Raw genomic sequence first — 16576 nt, 5'->3', positions numbered from 1 at the left:
AGCTAATGAAAGCTTTCCCAATAAGACTCTGCTAAAGAAAGCAATAACAGTATGTTTCAAAGCATGACAACACCCATCATCCAGTATATATGCCTGCATAGCTTTTCAAGTAACTATATAACCAGGTACACAATAAAAAGAACTGAAGAATGTAGAAATACACAACATGATATGCCTTAAGAAAACATGGCAGGAGTTAAACTCCTGACACTCTCCATGAGACTTCTAAGCAGAAATGTTGGGATTTGATTGGGAAAAAAAGTAATCAAGGATAAAAAGAAAAGCGCTGATGTAAGGAATGGGGGAAGTTAATATGGTTAGGCTAACCAAGACCAGTCTTCCTTTCATCTCTTCAGGAATCTTTTTTCTCCCATGTTGCCTCTACTAAAACATCAAGAGAACCCACAAGATTCAGACATTATCTATTACAATGTAAAAATGAGAAAACTGTTGTTGCTTTCCCCCCAAAAATTGTTTATTCAGGAAAAGATTACATTTTAGGGCTGATAGAGACATAATAGGTTACATTGAAAGATGTTTAGTGAGAACAATTAATTTACAAATCTATTATATAATAAGGATGGAGATGAATTGTCATGGCTGATGTTGTATATGCTATGCTGTGCACTAGGCCTGGGTAACAACGGAAAAATTTGTTTCTAAAATCGATTTGTATTTGGGGTTTTTTTTTTGTTTCGATATTTAAAATAATTACAAAATTTTCCTTTTAAAAAGTTCGATATTTACGAAATTTCGTAAATGGTAAAAAATTAACGAATTGATTTCCGAAACAATAACGAATCGATTCGTTAATGGCGGACGCGACCGCGAAATACGCTAAAAAACCTCCAAAACCTTCTGAAGCTTCCCTCTCCCTCTGTTGTTGACTGTTGGTGTGATATTATAATTTTTTTTCACTAATTAAACCATAAAACTGGCCCAGACATGCGGAAATAATAACGAAACGACCTCAAAACAATAACGAAACGAATACAATATCGAAATACGAAGCATTTACAAAACGTTTTTGAAAATTCGTTTTTTTTAATAATTGCTCCAGAATGGTTCGTTATCGTTTTGTAACTGAAAAAATTAACGAATTATTAACGAATTACGAATTAACAAAACGAAACCGCCCAGCCCTACTGTGCACCTCTGTCCTCTCTCCCTTCTTGTAGGGTAATAGAGAATAAAAGCCCCAACAAGCTCAGCAAGGGAATTGAAATTTCAATCTACACTTGTTTCTCCCAAATACACCTTGGAATAGATAAAGTGAACTAAATGAAATGACCATCTACTCCTAGTTGATGCTGGTGTCTTCCATGTCAGGATGCACTCATGAGATTCTGGGTTACATCAATAGGGTGTTCAAATCAAGGGAGGAATTAGTGCCACTATCTTCTGCTTTGGTCAAACTGCACCAGGAATTATGTGTCTATTTCTGGACAACACAGATGAAGGACATTGAGAAGCTAGAACATATGCAGAAAATGTTTTGGTTTTTTTGTCGTGTCAGGAGCGACTTGAGAAACTGCAAGTCGCTTCTGGTGTGAGAGAATTGGCCATCTACAAGGACGTTGCCTAGGGGATGCCCAGATGATTTGATGTTTTTATCATCCTTGTGGGAGGCTTCTCTCATGTCCCCGCATGAGGAGCTGGAGCTGATAGAGGGAGCTCATCCGCCTCTCCCCAGATTTGAACCTGCAACCTGTCAGTCTTCAGTCTTGCCGGCACAAGGGTTTAAAATGTTGACCAAGGTGAACAAGAATCTGGAAATCAAGCCTCTTGTGCCTAGGTTCGGTCTCTGACCTGGCTGTATTGATAATTTTACCCTTTTGATAGTTAGCCAACCGCATGGGCCGCCCATGGAGATGTTATCAAGTGCTGATAAATGCAGTGATCTAGACATAGGTCTTGCTGCAGCTAGAAGATGCTGACTGTGGGTTTTTGTGTTTTTTCATGGGCCTTAGGATTTCGCAAGGTTGCTTCAGAGGTCCTTTTCTGTCTATGCCTCCAGGCTGAAAAAAACATGGCTTGTGCAACATCACTCAGCTAAAAGGGATTTGAAACTTGAACTTTTAGTAGAACTAGTCCAACCCTCAATTCACTCCACTGTTAGTTCCCCTATATCCATCCATAGCAAGAATTCTTCCATTTGAGCAATAGGTACAGTAACGCAAAACAGAATGAAACAAAATTACCATATTTTTTTGGAGTTTATGACTACTTTTTAAGAAAATATTTCCAAAAGTCACAGGTCATCTTATATGCGGGAGTCATCTTATATGTAGGAGAAGTCTTATACACTGGGTGTCATCTTATAAAGTAGGTGCTGAAACTTCCAATCCCGATTGGAAAAATCTGTGGTTGCTGCATATGGTGGGGGGAGCTCAAAAATGGCAGTGGCCACGTCCCTGCCATATGCAGCGACTGTATGAAAGCACTAAGGGTGACACTGTACAAGTACGGTAGAAGAAAATCCATTCATCAGGATTCATGGACTTAATGCAATCCTGATGGTGATCTGAAGGGGTGCCTCACTGAGAAGGTGTAAGTGAAGGGCGGAGCAAGCTGCAGGCATCCGGGGTGCCCGGAGTATGGGAAAAAGAGATAGAGTGGCTCTGGGCCCAGAAAAACACACCTTTTTTACCTGTCTGGCCTGCCCTTGTATCCTATTACCATACCTTCTGCTATGACTCTCAGATCATGGTCCTGAAGACTGCAGTGAAGCGGTGCAGGTGCGCATGTGCGGGATCTGAGAGGCAGAGGAGGTACAGTGATAGCAAAATTACTTTATTGAAATCAAATCTGATGCTTTTTAATTTTTTATTTGGTGTGCTTTGGAAGAGGGGTAGTCTTATACGGTGAGTATATCCCAAACTCTATATTTTAACTGGAAAATTTGGGGGTCGTTTTATATGCCTAGTCGTCTTATATGACAGAAAATACAGTAATTTGGCACTGAGCTATGTCTCAGATTTGCTAGAGGTTCTAGAGGTAGAGAAGGGGTCTGGGAACATCAAATTAACTGAAGGGGGAAATTTGCTTTAAATATACAGCAATGAATAAGAAGTCACTTTAATTATTCTTGAATGTTTTATGATTAACTATTGCGAGGAATAGCACACACTTTATAAGGGCGGGGTGGCAATGTTATTCCCCTTGCAGGTTCTTCAGTGAATTCCTTGACTCCTGGAGGAGGCTGGAAACGGAATACCCTCAGCAGGCGGGTCAAGAAGATAAATAGCTCCATCCTGGCCACATTTTCCCCCAAGCACGACCGAGGTCCTGCATGGGGAGACAAAGGCAGGGGATGAGTATATATTCAATTGAGCAAATAAGGATGAAGCGGAAAAATAGACTATGAATGCATAAGGATTGATCATAGAATGATAGAACCATGCAGTTGGAAGAGGCCCCAATCGGTAACCCGTCCAAGCCCATGTCACAAAATCAAAGGACATCAAAATCAAAGATACGGTTATGTGTTTTGTTTACACTGTAAGTTGTTAATGTATGTAAATAAAAAACTACAGAACAAAAAAAACCCAAACAAACAAAATCAAAGGACTTCTGACAAATGGTTAGACACATATAATCCAGTTCAAAGCAGATAAATCTGGATTTTATATGATAGTGTTGCTGAGGTCCCAGGTCTCCCAGGTCCCTTCTATACTGCCACATAATCCAAATTATTAAATCAGATAACCCACATTATCTCATTTGAACCAGATTATGTGAATCTACACTGCCATATAATCCAGTTCAATGCAGACCATCGGTACTTAATATGGCAGTGTGGTAGAAGAGGCCTCATTTCACACCAAGCATTATATGCACTTCAAAGCCAGGCAACAAAATTTCCACAAAAGCAAGTCCTTTGTGAGGACTTTGTGAGCATCTGTGCTCTGCTTCAAGCTGATTTTCCTATGTAACCATCCGCACACACAGCGAAACTGCTTTGAAACTGCATGACATGATCAGTGTGACCGTTTTCGTCCCTGGCGCCAGGCCAATGCCCTAAAGCAAAAGCTAAAGTCTTCAGAGAGACAAATATCTGCCGGTTTAGATCCCAATGTATGTCTGTGTGCGCGCGCGCTCATGCATTCCCTGCTCCAAATCGGATGGCAGTTCTACAATTTTGAATCTGGTGTAAAAGTTATTTGTAGCATTTACAACTTCCAGAAGGGCCCAATTGAAAGCAGCGAGGATGAACTGCATTGAATTGAGGGGGCCGAAGCAATAGGCAAGTTACGCATTTGCATATAGCGCAAAATCCCTGAGGGGCACTCTTGAGACACCCCCGCTTACACTTGAAAATCACCTAGGGTTGGCCCTACTTCCACCTTATTTCCAAGGTCATCACTGTTGGTTAGGATCAGATCTAAAATAGCTGATCTCCTTGTTGCCTTTTCCATCTTCTGGATTATGAAGTTGTATGCAAGGCAGCTGAGGATTTTTTTGGACCTGATATTCTTAACAGAGTTTGCCTTGTAACAAATATCCAAAGAATTAAAATCTCACATCATTATTAAACCTTTCTGAATGAGTAGTCATCTGTTCCAGTAAGGCACCATCAAAATCCTCAGTTTGGTTTGGAGACCTGTAGTAGACTCCCACAAAGACATCAAAGCAGTTTCTTTCCCCCTAAATTTTACCCTGGTGCTCTTAAACTGGCTTCCAGCATTTATGTAATGGATATCTTCATCTCTTTAAACATCCATGACATAAAGTGTTATACCTCATCCATTCCTGTGTGGTCTATTTTTACATTACAGTCATGAGGTTCATCCTATTAGGTTTCCACCCTCTCAAGTAATCCCTCAAATGCAAGTTACAAGAGAAGGGTTTCTGCCTAAACATTGGGAATAACATTGAATATAAAAGCTGCTCAGGAGTGTAATAGGAGGGTGGTGAACTTTCCATTATTTGAGGTCAACTAACAGAGGCTGGTATCTTTCTGCTTCATTTTATTTAACGGTGCCCCAACAGCAGGCAATCACAGTACTTTGTTTCTTATAGGTCCAGATCTTATTCCAAAAACTTCCCGAAATACTCGTCCATACATAATCTACTTTGTTGTGGTCATGTGTTTTCAAATCAATTGGACTTACAGTAACCCTAAGGCTAACCAATATCAGGGATTTTTGAGCAAGATTTGTTGAAGGGATTGGGTTGCCTTTGCATTCCTCTGATACCAAGAGTCTGTGAACTGCTTGAGGTCATCCAGTACTTTTACCTGTACTAAATCCCAGAAATTCTTTTCTAGCGACAAAATTTCCATCCTTGTCCAAAAAATGATTGGGATTAAATTTGTTTGGGGTTTCCCAGTACTCATCATCAATAAGAGCAGAGCGTATATTGGGTGCAATGAATGTCCCCTGAAAGAAAGAAACAATTAGCAGACAAGTAAACATGCACAGTCAAAAGAATTTGAGCTTTATCTTTAGGACAAGCACAGCTGAAGCAGCTATGAGGGGGTGGGGTGAACAGGCCCAACAATACAGTTTAAACTCAAGACCAAAAACAGCTGTGGGGGAAAATCTTTTTTTAAAATATAAGCACAGGTTTGAACTGCTTTCTGTGATAGGTTACAGTGCCACTTTAAAGTTCTGACCTTCAGGCAGACTTAGACAGGGCCACAGAAGAAAAGCGGACCTCTCCTTGCTCACTGCCGGCACACCTTGGCAGAAGCCTTCAGCAAGGTATCCTGTGAACTAGCACCATGGTTTATAGGGAAGGGCATTCGGCCATCTAACTCGAATAGTTGAGCATCCACACTGGCATCCTCACTGGCAAAAAGAATGAAGTGAAAGCTCACTTTATCATCTTCAGCCTGACACTGGCCTTCTTCTGCTACTGCATTGTGGGCATCTTGAATTGCCTTATTGTTTCCAAGACATTTTGCCCTCTCATCTGGAGAGAGGTCAGCAGAATGCTTGGGTGATCCAAAAAAATAAAAGGTTCAAAACTCATTTCAGCTATTTGATTTTGAAATGATTTCTGAAATTTTCTTGGAAAAAAGATCAGAAATATCAGAAATCCGAATCGCTTCGTTAATGGAAGGTGCCCCTCCTTCCCTTGTTTTCCCAGCCGATTTTAACATTTTTGTCCCTGACGGGGATTTGAACCTGGAGAGTTCTGTTTGCAAGGTGGGAGCATTGCGAGTAGGCTATTTCCCAGCCATTGAGTTGGCCTTCAAGAAGAGGTGTGCTTGGGACTTCCGGTAGTGGCAAGATGGCGGACGCAGCAAACTTGTGACGCTCGTCGTAAGCTTGCCCCCTCGAAAAACCTCTGGGAGATATAATATGACCTCAAAGAAAATTGGCTCAAAGTATTCTATAGGTGGCATCTAACACCCCAGAAATTGGGAAAATTTTATAAGAACTTAAACACAAAATGTTGGAAATGCAGGGAAACAACAGGTACATACTTCCACATGTGGTGGCACTGCAAAAAAGCCAGAAGATATTGGAAGGAAATTCAGGAAAAATTACAACATATAATGAAGATCAAAATTCCACTCTCCCCAGAAATATTTCTACTGGGAATAACGGATGAGAAATTGGACCGGAATCTGGACAAACTTATATTCCTCGCAACAACTGCAGCGAGAATATGCTACGCCAGATATTGGAGAAAGGAAGAGATACCTACGATAGACGAGTGGGAGGTGAAGTTCATGGAAGTGAAAAACATGGACAGACTAAGTTATCTAATCCAGAAACATAAAGGAATGTCAGAAAAGGAAACGGACTAGACAAATGTAGACGAATACTTCAAACAGAAATGACTCAGAAGCAAAAAGGGGGGGAACAATATCTTCACGACCCGAATAGGGAATGAAACAAGAAACATAAGGAAAAATAGAGAACGAAGGAAGAAAGAAAAGGAAAACTCCCCGCAAATGACACCCGGAAGACAGACTGAAGGAAGGGGGAAACCTCGATTTCTGTCTCTATATCTTTTAATACACTTATACACTTTTTCTCGCTTTGAACTCTTTTACCCTCACATTCATCCACCCCTCTGCTTCCCCAAGCCTATTCCTCTTTCCTCATTCCTTTTTCGATTCCTCTCTAAACTCTCTGACCTGCTATTCTGATCTATCTTTTAATATAATCGTACTTTTTTCTTTTTAACTATATGTATTTGAAAAATGTGAATAAAGATTATATTTAAAAAAAAGAAAAAAGAAAAACCTCTGGGAGAGTTTCTCCCTCCTGCCCGGTGGATTAAACAGGGCAGCAAAGACCTCTAGACTTGCACCCCTGGGGGTGCCCCCTCCAAGAAGTCTGGAAGGTTGAGGTCAAGAGTGGGAGGACTGGTCGAGGCCGAGCCGAGCCGAGGCCAGGCCAGAACGCCGGCCATTATTTTAACTTCACATTACTGAAGAAAGCGAGTTACAAAGAGGTCTGTGTAAGGAATAAGAAGAGAAGAGAATAGGGGGAAAGAGAGAACAGATACAACTGAAGATACAACCGAAGACAGAGAAGATAATATAACAACAACAATAACAGGAACAGTAACAGCAATAATAATAATAATAAGATGTCAAGTCCAAATTAAAGTAATATAGCAAGAAGAAAGAAGCAGACGGAGTAAAAAGTTAACGAGAAAACACAGAGAGGGGAAGGACAGGGAGAGCTAGGTGGCGGAGGCGCGGGGGACTTAAGGAAGAACAAAGGGGAAGAAAGGTGATGAGAGGTGAAGAGAGGAGAGGAGATGACTGGGACCAACTCCCTAACTCCCCCCCTACCGAGACCTGACCACACTCTCGGCCGAAGCAAACCGCTGCGAGAGGACTAGAGAAAACCAGCAAAGAAGAAACAAAGGCGGCGACAACTGAACCTTCCCAATACCACGCTCCCCTTTCCCAGCAGAACTCCCCACCAATAGCTCTCCGAACACCCACCTCTCGCAGACCTCAAAGACTCTTGCGGCCCACCGTCGGCCATCCTCTCCTCCAGGCCGGGATCGAGCGGCCTCCGCAGCAGAGCGCACGCCGGAGGGCGTCTGCCCTCCTCGGAGACCAGAGGGGACTGCAGAAGAGAGAGGAAAGGAAGAGACGAACCAGGAAGTCTCACGAGAGAGGCAGAAGGAAGCGAGAAGAGAAAAGAGAAGGTGAGGTTTTGATAATATCGCGAGAAATCAAAATCAAAATAAGGAAGTAGATAAATAAAGGATAGACCAGACGCAAAAGAAGGAACTATAAGAGCAATAAGGGACAAGGATTATAGAGAATAAAGAGTAAAATCACTGAATGAAGACTGAAGACTGAAGATTGAAGATTGGAAAGAGCTTAAGGAAAGGAAGAAGAAGGGAGTGGAGAGGAACGGAGAGAAAAAGAGGAAGAGAAACTGTGAAAGGTAAAGAACCTTTTTAAATACTGACGAAGAAATAAAGAATAAATAATTAAGAGACAGAAACAAATATTATAACAATAATAGAACTATAACAAAAAGCAACCAGAAAGGACCAATAATAACTAGATAACAATCAGAAGAAGACCTAAAAGGACCTAATTATCCAACAAGAAAGATGTCGGCACAAAAAAAACCAGAAAGGGACAAAGAAAAAGACAAAAAGGCGGGCAATAAAAAAGATGCTCCAGTACCAGCAGAAGAACCCAACATCAAAGATGTCCTGGCAGAAATAAACAAACTGTACCTTGTGGTGCAAACTATGCAAACTAATCAGGATACACAAAATGCGGCCTTGAAAAAAGAAATAAAAGAAGATCTAAAAGAAATGAAGAAAGACCTTAAAGAAGAACTACATGTAGCCCTCAAGAGTAAACTGAAAGAAATGAGAGATGATATTACAAGATTGACACAAGAAAATAACGATCTTAGAAAGAAGAATGAGAATATAAGGGACCAACAACTAGACCTAAGAAAGAAGGTGAAAACCATGGAAGGAACAATTGCATCTTTAAAATTGCATAAAGAAGTACAAGAAAGTAGAGAAAAAGAATCTCAACTCAGATTCCGTAACATACAAGAAAATGACCAGGAAAACATCAGAGAAATACTAACGGACTTAATAGCCAAGATATGTAAAACCACCAACGAAACAGCAGAAAAAAATATTGATAGGGTCATCAGGATTAATTCCAACTACGCAAAAAAGAATAAAGTCCCTCGGGATGTGCTAGTCTTCTTCACAAAGAAAGCCGCAAGAGATGAGATCCTCAGAGAAAATGCTAAATCGCCCACAGTGTACAAAGGTAACAGAATTGTGATCCTCAAGGAAGTACCCATAACAATATTAGAGAGACGAAGAAAATATCATTTTTTAACAGACGAATTGAAAAGAAGAAATGCCCGATTCAGGTGGGAAAAAACAGAGGGACTGATGGTAACATGGAACAACACAAAACACTGGCTAACAACGGAAGAAAAAGCCAAAACCTTCTGGGAGAAAACACTGCAGAAAGAATCTCAAAAAGACCCAGAAAAAGGAGCGGAAGAAGGAGAAAGCCCAACAACACCCATGACAGAAGGAGAAACCAGCGAGAATGAGAGCAGTGAGGACACCTCTCTAACAGGGGCAGAACAGAATAAGAAGAAAAGGAAAAGAGCGAGGAAAAAATCGCCAAAACAACTCAACCAAGAGACGGACCTGGAGAGGACCAACCACAAAACTGCAAATAAGGTAATAAAAAACATTTTTAATGGATATAAGTCTTAACATTAAAATTTTATCCCAGAATGTAAATGGAATGAACTCACCGGGGAAAAGAAAAAGAGTTTGGTATTTTCTGAGAAAAGAAAGATGTGAAATAACATGTTTCCAGGAGACTCACATTATTTAAAAGCATGCACATTATTTAGAGCAAAGTAGTTTGGGAAAATTATTCCAAGCATTTAGTACAGAAAAGAAAAGAGGCCTGGCCACATATGTTAAAGATAATTTAACTTCCAAATTAGCCTTCAAAGACGGGGAAGGGAGAATTTTAGGGGTATTGGTGGATATACAGGGACAAAACATCTTAATTTGTAACATATATGCCCCTAATGGAGGAAAATCTAAATTCTGTGAGAAACTCCGTAATTTTATATTGGGAACAGAATATGACGAGCTAATGATAGTAGGAGACTTCAACGGAGTAGTAGATATCAGCAAGGATAAATCGGAAAAAAAGGGACGAAACCCACCGCAATCCTCAACTCTTCCGAAAGTATGTCTCCAAATGTTAGAAGAACTCAGAACTATAGACACATGGAGAGATCAACACAGGAACGACATAGACTATACCTTCTTTTCAAACCGCCACCAAACATGGTCGCGGATAGATATGGTGTGGTGCTCTAAATTATTATCAACGAAAGTGAGAAAGTCAAAAGTACTACCTATCCTGACCTCGGACCATGCCCCAATACTCACAATAATACAGGAAACCACAACCCCAAGAACATCATATATGTGGAAACTAAAGGATTATTTAATTAAAGGGGGAAAAAACATAAAAAGATATAGAGAATTAATAGAAGAATTTTTCACTCTCAACACTGAAAACGAGACTCCTATAGAGACAATCTGGGATGCCTCGAAAGCCTATGTTAGAGGATTCCTTATAGAACATGCCGCCAGAACAAACAAATGGAAAAGAGAAGAACAAGAAAAACTTAAGAAAGAGTTAGAAGGAAAGGAAAAAATAGCAAAATTAAACCCAGATAATAAAAAGTTACAATACCAAATCTCCATCCTAAGGAAAAAAATTAACAACTTTACACCTAGAAGAAATGTTAAAAAAACTGAGATATGTTAGACAAGACTATTTTGAAAATGCGAACAAAGTAAGCAAATGGTTGGCAAGGAAATTAGCAATAAAAAGGCACTCCAGAATTATTACACAAATTGAAGAAAAAGGCAAAATCTTTAATCAAACACCAGACATAATAGAACAATTTACAAAATATTACAGAAACTTGTATGCTGATGACAACATACCAAAAGAAAAAGTTATGCAGTTCCTAGGCAAACAAAAGATAACAAAGATAACAGAAGCCCAAAGAGAGGTACTAAACAAAAAGATATCGAAAGAAGAGATCGTAAAAGTAATCAAAAACCTACCACACAATAAGGCGCCAGGTCCAGACGGCTTTACGGGTAACTACTATAAAACTTTTATAGACCAGTTAACCACACCACTCCTAAAAACAATGAATAAATTTATGAAAGAAGGAAAAATCCCAGAAACATGGAGACACACGAACGTGACCCTGATACCGAAAGACAAGGCGGACAAGACCAAAACCAAAAATTATAGACCGATATCCCTTCTGAACCAGGACTACAAAATATTTACCAACATACTAGGAAACAGACTAAAAGAAATTTTAAGTGAAAGAATAGAAGAAGAACAGAAAGGTTTCCTACCAAAGCGCCAATTAAAAGACAACATACACGTAATAATAAACGCCATAGAATATTATGAGAAAAAGATACAAAAAGAAGTAGTGTTCTTATTTCTTGACGCAGAAAAGGCGTTTGATAACGTCAACTGGTTCCTATTTAAAGAGACACTCAAAGAAATGGATATCGGATATAATTTCATAAACCGAATAGAATCATTATACTCCAAACAATATGCAAATTTATTAATAAATGGTCAAAAATCAGAAACAATCAGAATTGAAAAAGGAACAAGGCAGGGATGTCCTTTATCCCCCCTGATATTTATCCTCACTCTCGAACTACTCTTATGCAATATTAGAAGAAATGAAGAACTGAAGGGACTACGAATTGAGAAATATTCATTTAAGATCCGAGCATACGCCGACGACCTCGTTTGTATTATAGAAGACCCAATAAACACCATAGACAAATGGTGGCAAGAAATAAACCGATATGGGGAGGTGGCAGGCTTTAAAATAAATAGAGATAAAACTCAAATGCTCACCAAAAATATGACGAAAAAGAAGGAGGAAGAACTACAAAAAAGAACATCGATCAAGATAACAAAGAAAGTGAAATACCTAGGGATCACAATAACAACAAAAATATACAACTATATAAAAACAACTATGAACAGAAATGGATCAAAATTAGAGAAAAACTGAAGAGATGGGAGACATTAAATCTCTCCCTGGTGGGAAGAATCGCGGCGATTCAAATGAATATCTTGCCAGACATACTCCAACTTTTCCAGTCAATACCAATAATAAAGACCAAGTTGACCTTTAAAATCTGGCATAAAGACATCACAAACTTTATTTGGAAAAGAGGCAGGCACAGAATCAACTTCATTAACATGTGCGACAGTAAGAAAAGAGGAGGCATGGCCCTGCCAAACCTGCAGTTATACCATGACTCAGCTGCCATCTGCTGGATAAAAGACTGGATAGGATTTAAGGAGAGAAAACTACTAACCCTTGAAAGTTTTGATTTAATGCAGGGATGGCATAATTACCTCTGGAGAGGGAAAATAAAAGGAGAGAGTAACTTCAGAAATCACTTTGTTAGGGATCCCCTCATTCAAATCTGGGAAAGATATAAAGCAAAACTTTATCAAAAAACACCGCTTTGGTTCTCCCCTAACGAGGCCAGCCAAATCAAAGGAACAGCTAGAGAAACATGGTTAACATACAAAGAAATATTTAAAAACTCACCCCAAGGGCTCTCAATCAAAACCCAAGAAGAACTAAGACTGTACGACCCCACACTTTCCTGGTTCCAATATCACCAAATAAAAGAAAGCTACAACAGAGACAAACTGATAGGCTTTGAAAAAGAAGACACAATATGTGAGAAAATCTTAAAGACAGACAATAAACACATTAAGAAAGCATACCAGCAACTACTGACATGGGAAATGGAAAGAGAACAAATAAAAGACAACATGGTTAGATGGGCCAAAGATATAGGCCGCCCTATCAAATTAGAAGAATGGGAGGAAGTATGGACAAAAAAACTAAAACTTACCTATGCAAATGAAATCAAGGAAAACTGGTACAAGCTTTTCTACAGGTAGTATTTAACACCGGAACAGATAGCCAAATTTAGCAAAGGAAAGATAGAAGGGAAATGTTGGAAGTGCCAGGGAGCCAATGGAAGCTTCATACACATGTGGTGGAGTTGTAAGAGAATTAAAACCTTTTGGTGCCAGATTTGTATAGAGACAGGAAAAATCCTCCAAATAAAAATCAAATTAAAGCCAGAATATTTCTTGTTGGGAATTATAGACTTTAAGTTGGAAAAAAATGAAAACAAGATCTTTTTTTACCTTTCCACAGCTGCCTGAATTAAACTAGCACAATATTGGAAATCCAAGAAGATACCGACAAGAGAAGAATGGATTCTAAAAATATATGACATAATGAACATGGACTTGCTGACGAACAAACTTTCAAGCAACTTAGACAAAACAAAAAATACGGACTGGGATAGATTCCTGAACTATCTCAAGAACACAAAGAAATGAAAGAAAAGAAGACCCAACATTGTCTATAAAACAAGAAAATTTGAAAAGCAGTAACAGTGCATAAGCTGGATTGGGTACTGCATTTAAGGAATCCTCCTCAAACCCTAGCACATCCACATACCGCCAGTCAGGGGCAATTCCTAGGTGGTACAGCACTTTGATCAGCATCTCAAGATTGATCTCCATCGGTAGCCATGCCATTGTCTCACTTGTTTAGACCACATCTTTCTTTTCAACTGCAACAGCAGCGACACCACACCTGCAAAGGACCCTCCGCTCTCAACATACACACACACACATCTCTCCCTTAGAACTGAGATTCAGTGGAAATGGTCTGCCTGAGAGCCTATCATAACCTAACTATGTATTTTGCAGTTGCTGAGATGCTTCCATAATATAAATCTACACTCACCTAACTAAATGATAGTCGTGTTACATTATTCTTCTAACTCCAATTGTTTTGGACTTCAACTCCCAGAAATTCCAGCCAGCTTACCAGCTGTTAGGAATTGTGGGAGCTGACATCCAAAACAATTTGAGCACCAAAGGTTGGGGTAGGGTTCTAACCAAGATGGACTCTTCCAGTATTTGGAGAAAGCTTGGGAGGAGTTAATCTGACCTCTTCCTTGAGGAAAGCATCACAGGATTTTGTGATTATATGACAGCAGTGCTTCCCAACCTGTGGATTTCCAAGTGTTTTATCCTACAACTCCCAGAAATCCCAGCCAGTTTGCCAGCTGTTAGAATTTCTGGGAGTTGAAGGCCAAAACATCTGGGGATTCACAGGTTGAGAACCACTGCTGTAAAGACTTGCTGAAATGAGCAGCAACTGAGATCTCATGATAACGGTGTCTGGAAAAAATAGCTCTTTGGTAGCAAATAATGTTGTACCATTTGTACTCTTGTGCTGGATCTTGGCTCTATCACCAATAATGAACTCTGACCTTGGCTCCTGCAATCTGTCCAAGACCCTGTAGTATCCTGAATCCTTGACTCTAAATTTTGACCTCCTGGTTTGATTTATGAACTTGGACATCAATGTGTATCCCTGACTATCTGGTTTGACTTTAGAACTCTGACTTCAGTTTGTACTCTTAACTTTTGGTCTTGTTTTATGAACTCTAATAGATGATCTCCTGGCTTCTGACTATTGGACTTTGACCTTGGCTTTTGTGTATTTTTGCACCTGACCTGGCTCTATCGTATTTGCCTTGTCTGCAGTACTTGGACTCTTAACCTTAAGACTTAAGACTTTAGTTTTCTTTATAAGTCAAAATAATCTTGGCTTACCTTGCTTTTGTTTAAATAGACCTTAGCCCTGCTACCTGGGGAGCCTCGGAACAAGGTAGGGACAAATAGTTATGGACTATCAAAGAATGTCCAAAACATGGTCAAAATTCTTCTTATTTAGTCATAACTAGAATAGAACCATTTGGCCAATTGTTGGATGACGAGTTAGCACATAGATAAATCCAGAAGATTTAATAAGAAAGCAAGTATCACTTAGATGTCTTAGATATAGCGACATGAATGTACTGGTCATGGAAAATAAGCTTTCACATGGCAAGGCAGATATGCTATGATAGCCAAACTTGAAACCACATAAAAAGTCAAATACAAGCTTCCTCTGAACAAATCTGAGCAGGGAAACCCCATGATGTGTTCACCTTAGGGTCCCCATAATTGGGAAACAACTTGAGGGCTCACATCAATCATTTCTAGAAAGGTTTGTTTAGAGGAGATTTGCCTTTTCTTTTTCTGCATGAAACTTGCCAAAGTCACCCAATGGATTTCATGGTCAATTGGTGATTTGAATCCTGGTCTCCAGAATCACATTCCAACACTATTATCCTATACTAGCTCTGTCTGTGTGGATACATTTCTCAAAATGACATCCTTCGAACATCTTTGTTCATGGGATACAGAATGCAGCTAAAACTTCCATCTGTACCTTTGGGATGATGTAACCTCTCATGTGGACATCTGTTGTAGTTTTCCTTGAAACTCCCATTATTATGGGATATCTGTAACGCTGGATTTCATGAACCACTGCATGAGTATAAGGCATTTTTTTGTGGTCATCATAGCAGATATTAGAAGAACCCACAACATCTTCTATCTTCTTGATGATTTTATCTGAGGAAATATATGGAAATGGATCAAAGCTTTATTTCAAATATTTATTATTGTATCCACGAGTCTATCACAATGAATTTATTACATTTATATTCCACTTTTCCTCAAAAGAGTACATGGCCCTATGGGAATCTGAACTTTTATACATCTCTTTGAGTAATGAGAACTTTTAAAAGCCCTGTCCTAACATTGAAACCATTTCATGAGGTGCAGAGTGGGGAGGAGAAAGGGGACAGGGAGAGTCTCTGGCAGTTCCCCAGGACATGCCCCCTTCCATACGTAGGGACTGGGGAGTGCAGGAGGAAGGCAAGCACAGAGTTGAAAGAGACCCTCAAAGAGCATCCAATCTAACCCCCTTCAGACAGGAAGGAAGACATAGTCAAAGCATCTCTGGATGGCCATTCAGACTCTGTTTAAAAACTTCCAAAGAGGATGAATCACTGCAGAAGTGGAGTCCTGATGCTGTTTAAGGGTAGAGACTGTTATAATGGAGCCCCCAGTTGCACAATGGGTTAAACCATTGTGCTAGCAGGACTGCTGACCAATAGACCAATGGTTCGAATCCAAGGAGAAAAGGTTAAGCTCCCTCTGTCAGCTCCAGCTCCCCATGTGGGAGCATGAGAGAAGCCTCCCACAAGGATGGTAAAACATCCACACATCCAAGCGTCCCCTGGGCAACGTCCTTGCGACAGCCAATTCTGTCACACAAGAAGCGACTTGCAGTTTCTCAAGTCATTCCTGACACACACAAAAACTGTTATAATTTTTATAATTTGCACAATTTGTTGGTTGAAATGTTTCTAATTAAGAAAATAATCTGCTGACAGTGGTGTATATGATGAACCACACAGAGCTAGTCGTGGACCTGATATTTGTGTCATCTGTTTATTTCGTCTTTCCGTTTCATACCGTCCATTCAGATGGCACGAAACGGTACACCCCCTCTGGTATGGAAATATCAGTGAAATGAAAGGAAATTGGGAACGGTAACCGTTTTGTCGCTTGATTTTT

General features: G+C 39.8%; 1 protein-coding gene across 1 annotated transcript in view; it reads right to left on the bottom strand.

Annotated features, from left to right (window-relative positions):
* Nucleotides 1–2203: 2203 nt before the first annotated feature.
* Nucleotides 2204–16576, bottom strand: part of LOC132770435 (cytochrome P450 2J6-like) — a 34300-nt gene continuing 19927 nt past the window's right edge. The window contains exons 7-9 of the mRNA XM_060767375.2: nucleotides 15381–15565; nucleotides 5240–5381; nucleotides 2204–3288 (exon numbers count right to left, since the gene is read on the bottom strand). Of these exons, the coding sequence (XP_060623358.2) occupies nucleotides 3104–3288; nucleotides 5240–5381; nucleotides 15381–15565 (512 nt within the window). The 3' untranslated portion in view covers nucleotides 2204–3103. The remainder of the gene's footprint in view (nucleotides 3289–5239; nucleotides 5382–15380; nucleotides 15566–16576) is intronic.

Source organism: Anolis sagrei, chromosome 3 (assembly GCF_037176765.1).
Source record: "Anolis sagrei isolate rAnoSag1 chromosome 3, rAnoSag1.mat, whole genome shotgun sequence".
Lineage (NCBI taxonomy): Eukaryota > Metazoa > Chordata > Lepidosauria > Squamata > Dactyloidae > Anolis > Anolis sagrei.
This window is presented reverse-complemented; position numbering and strand designations above follow the sequence as displayed.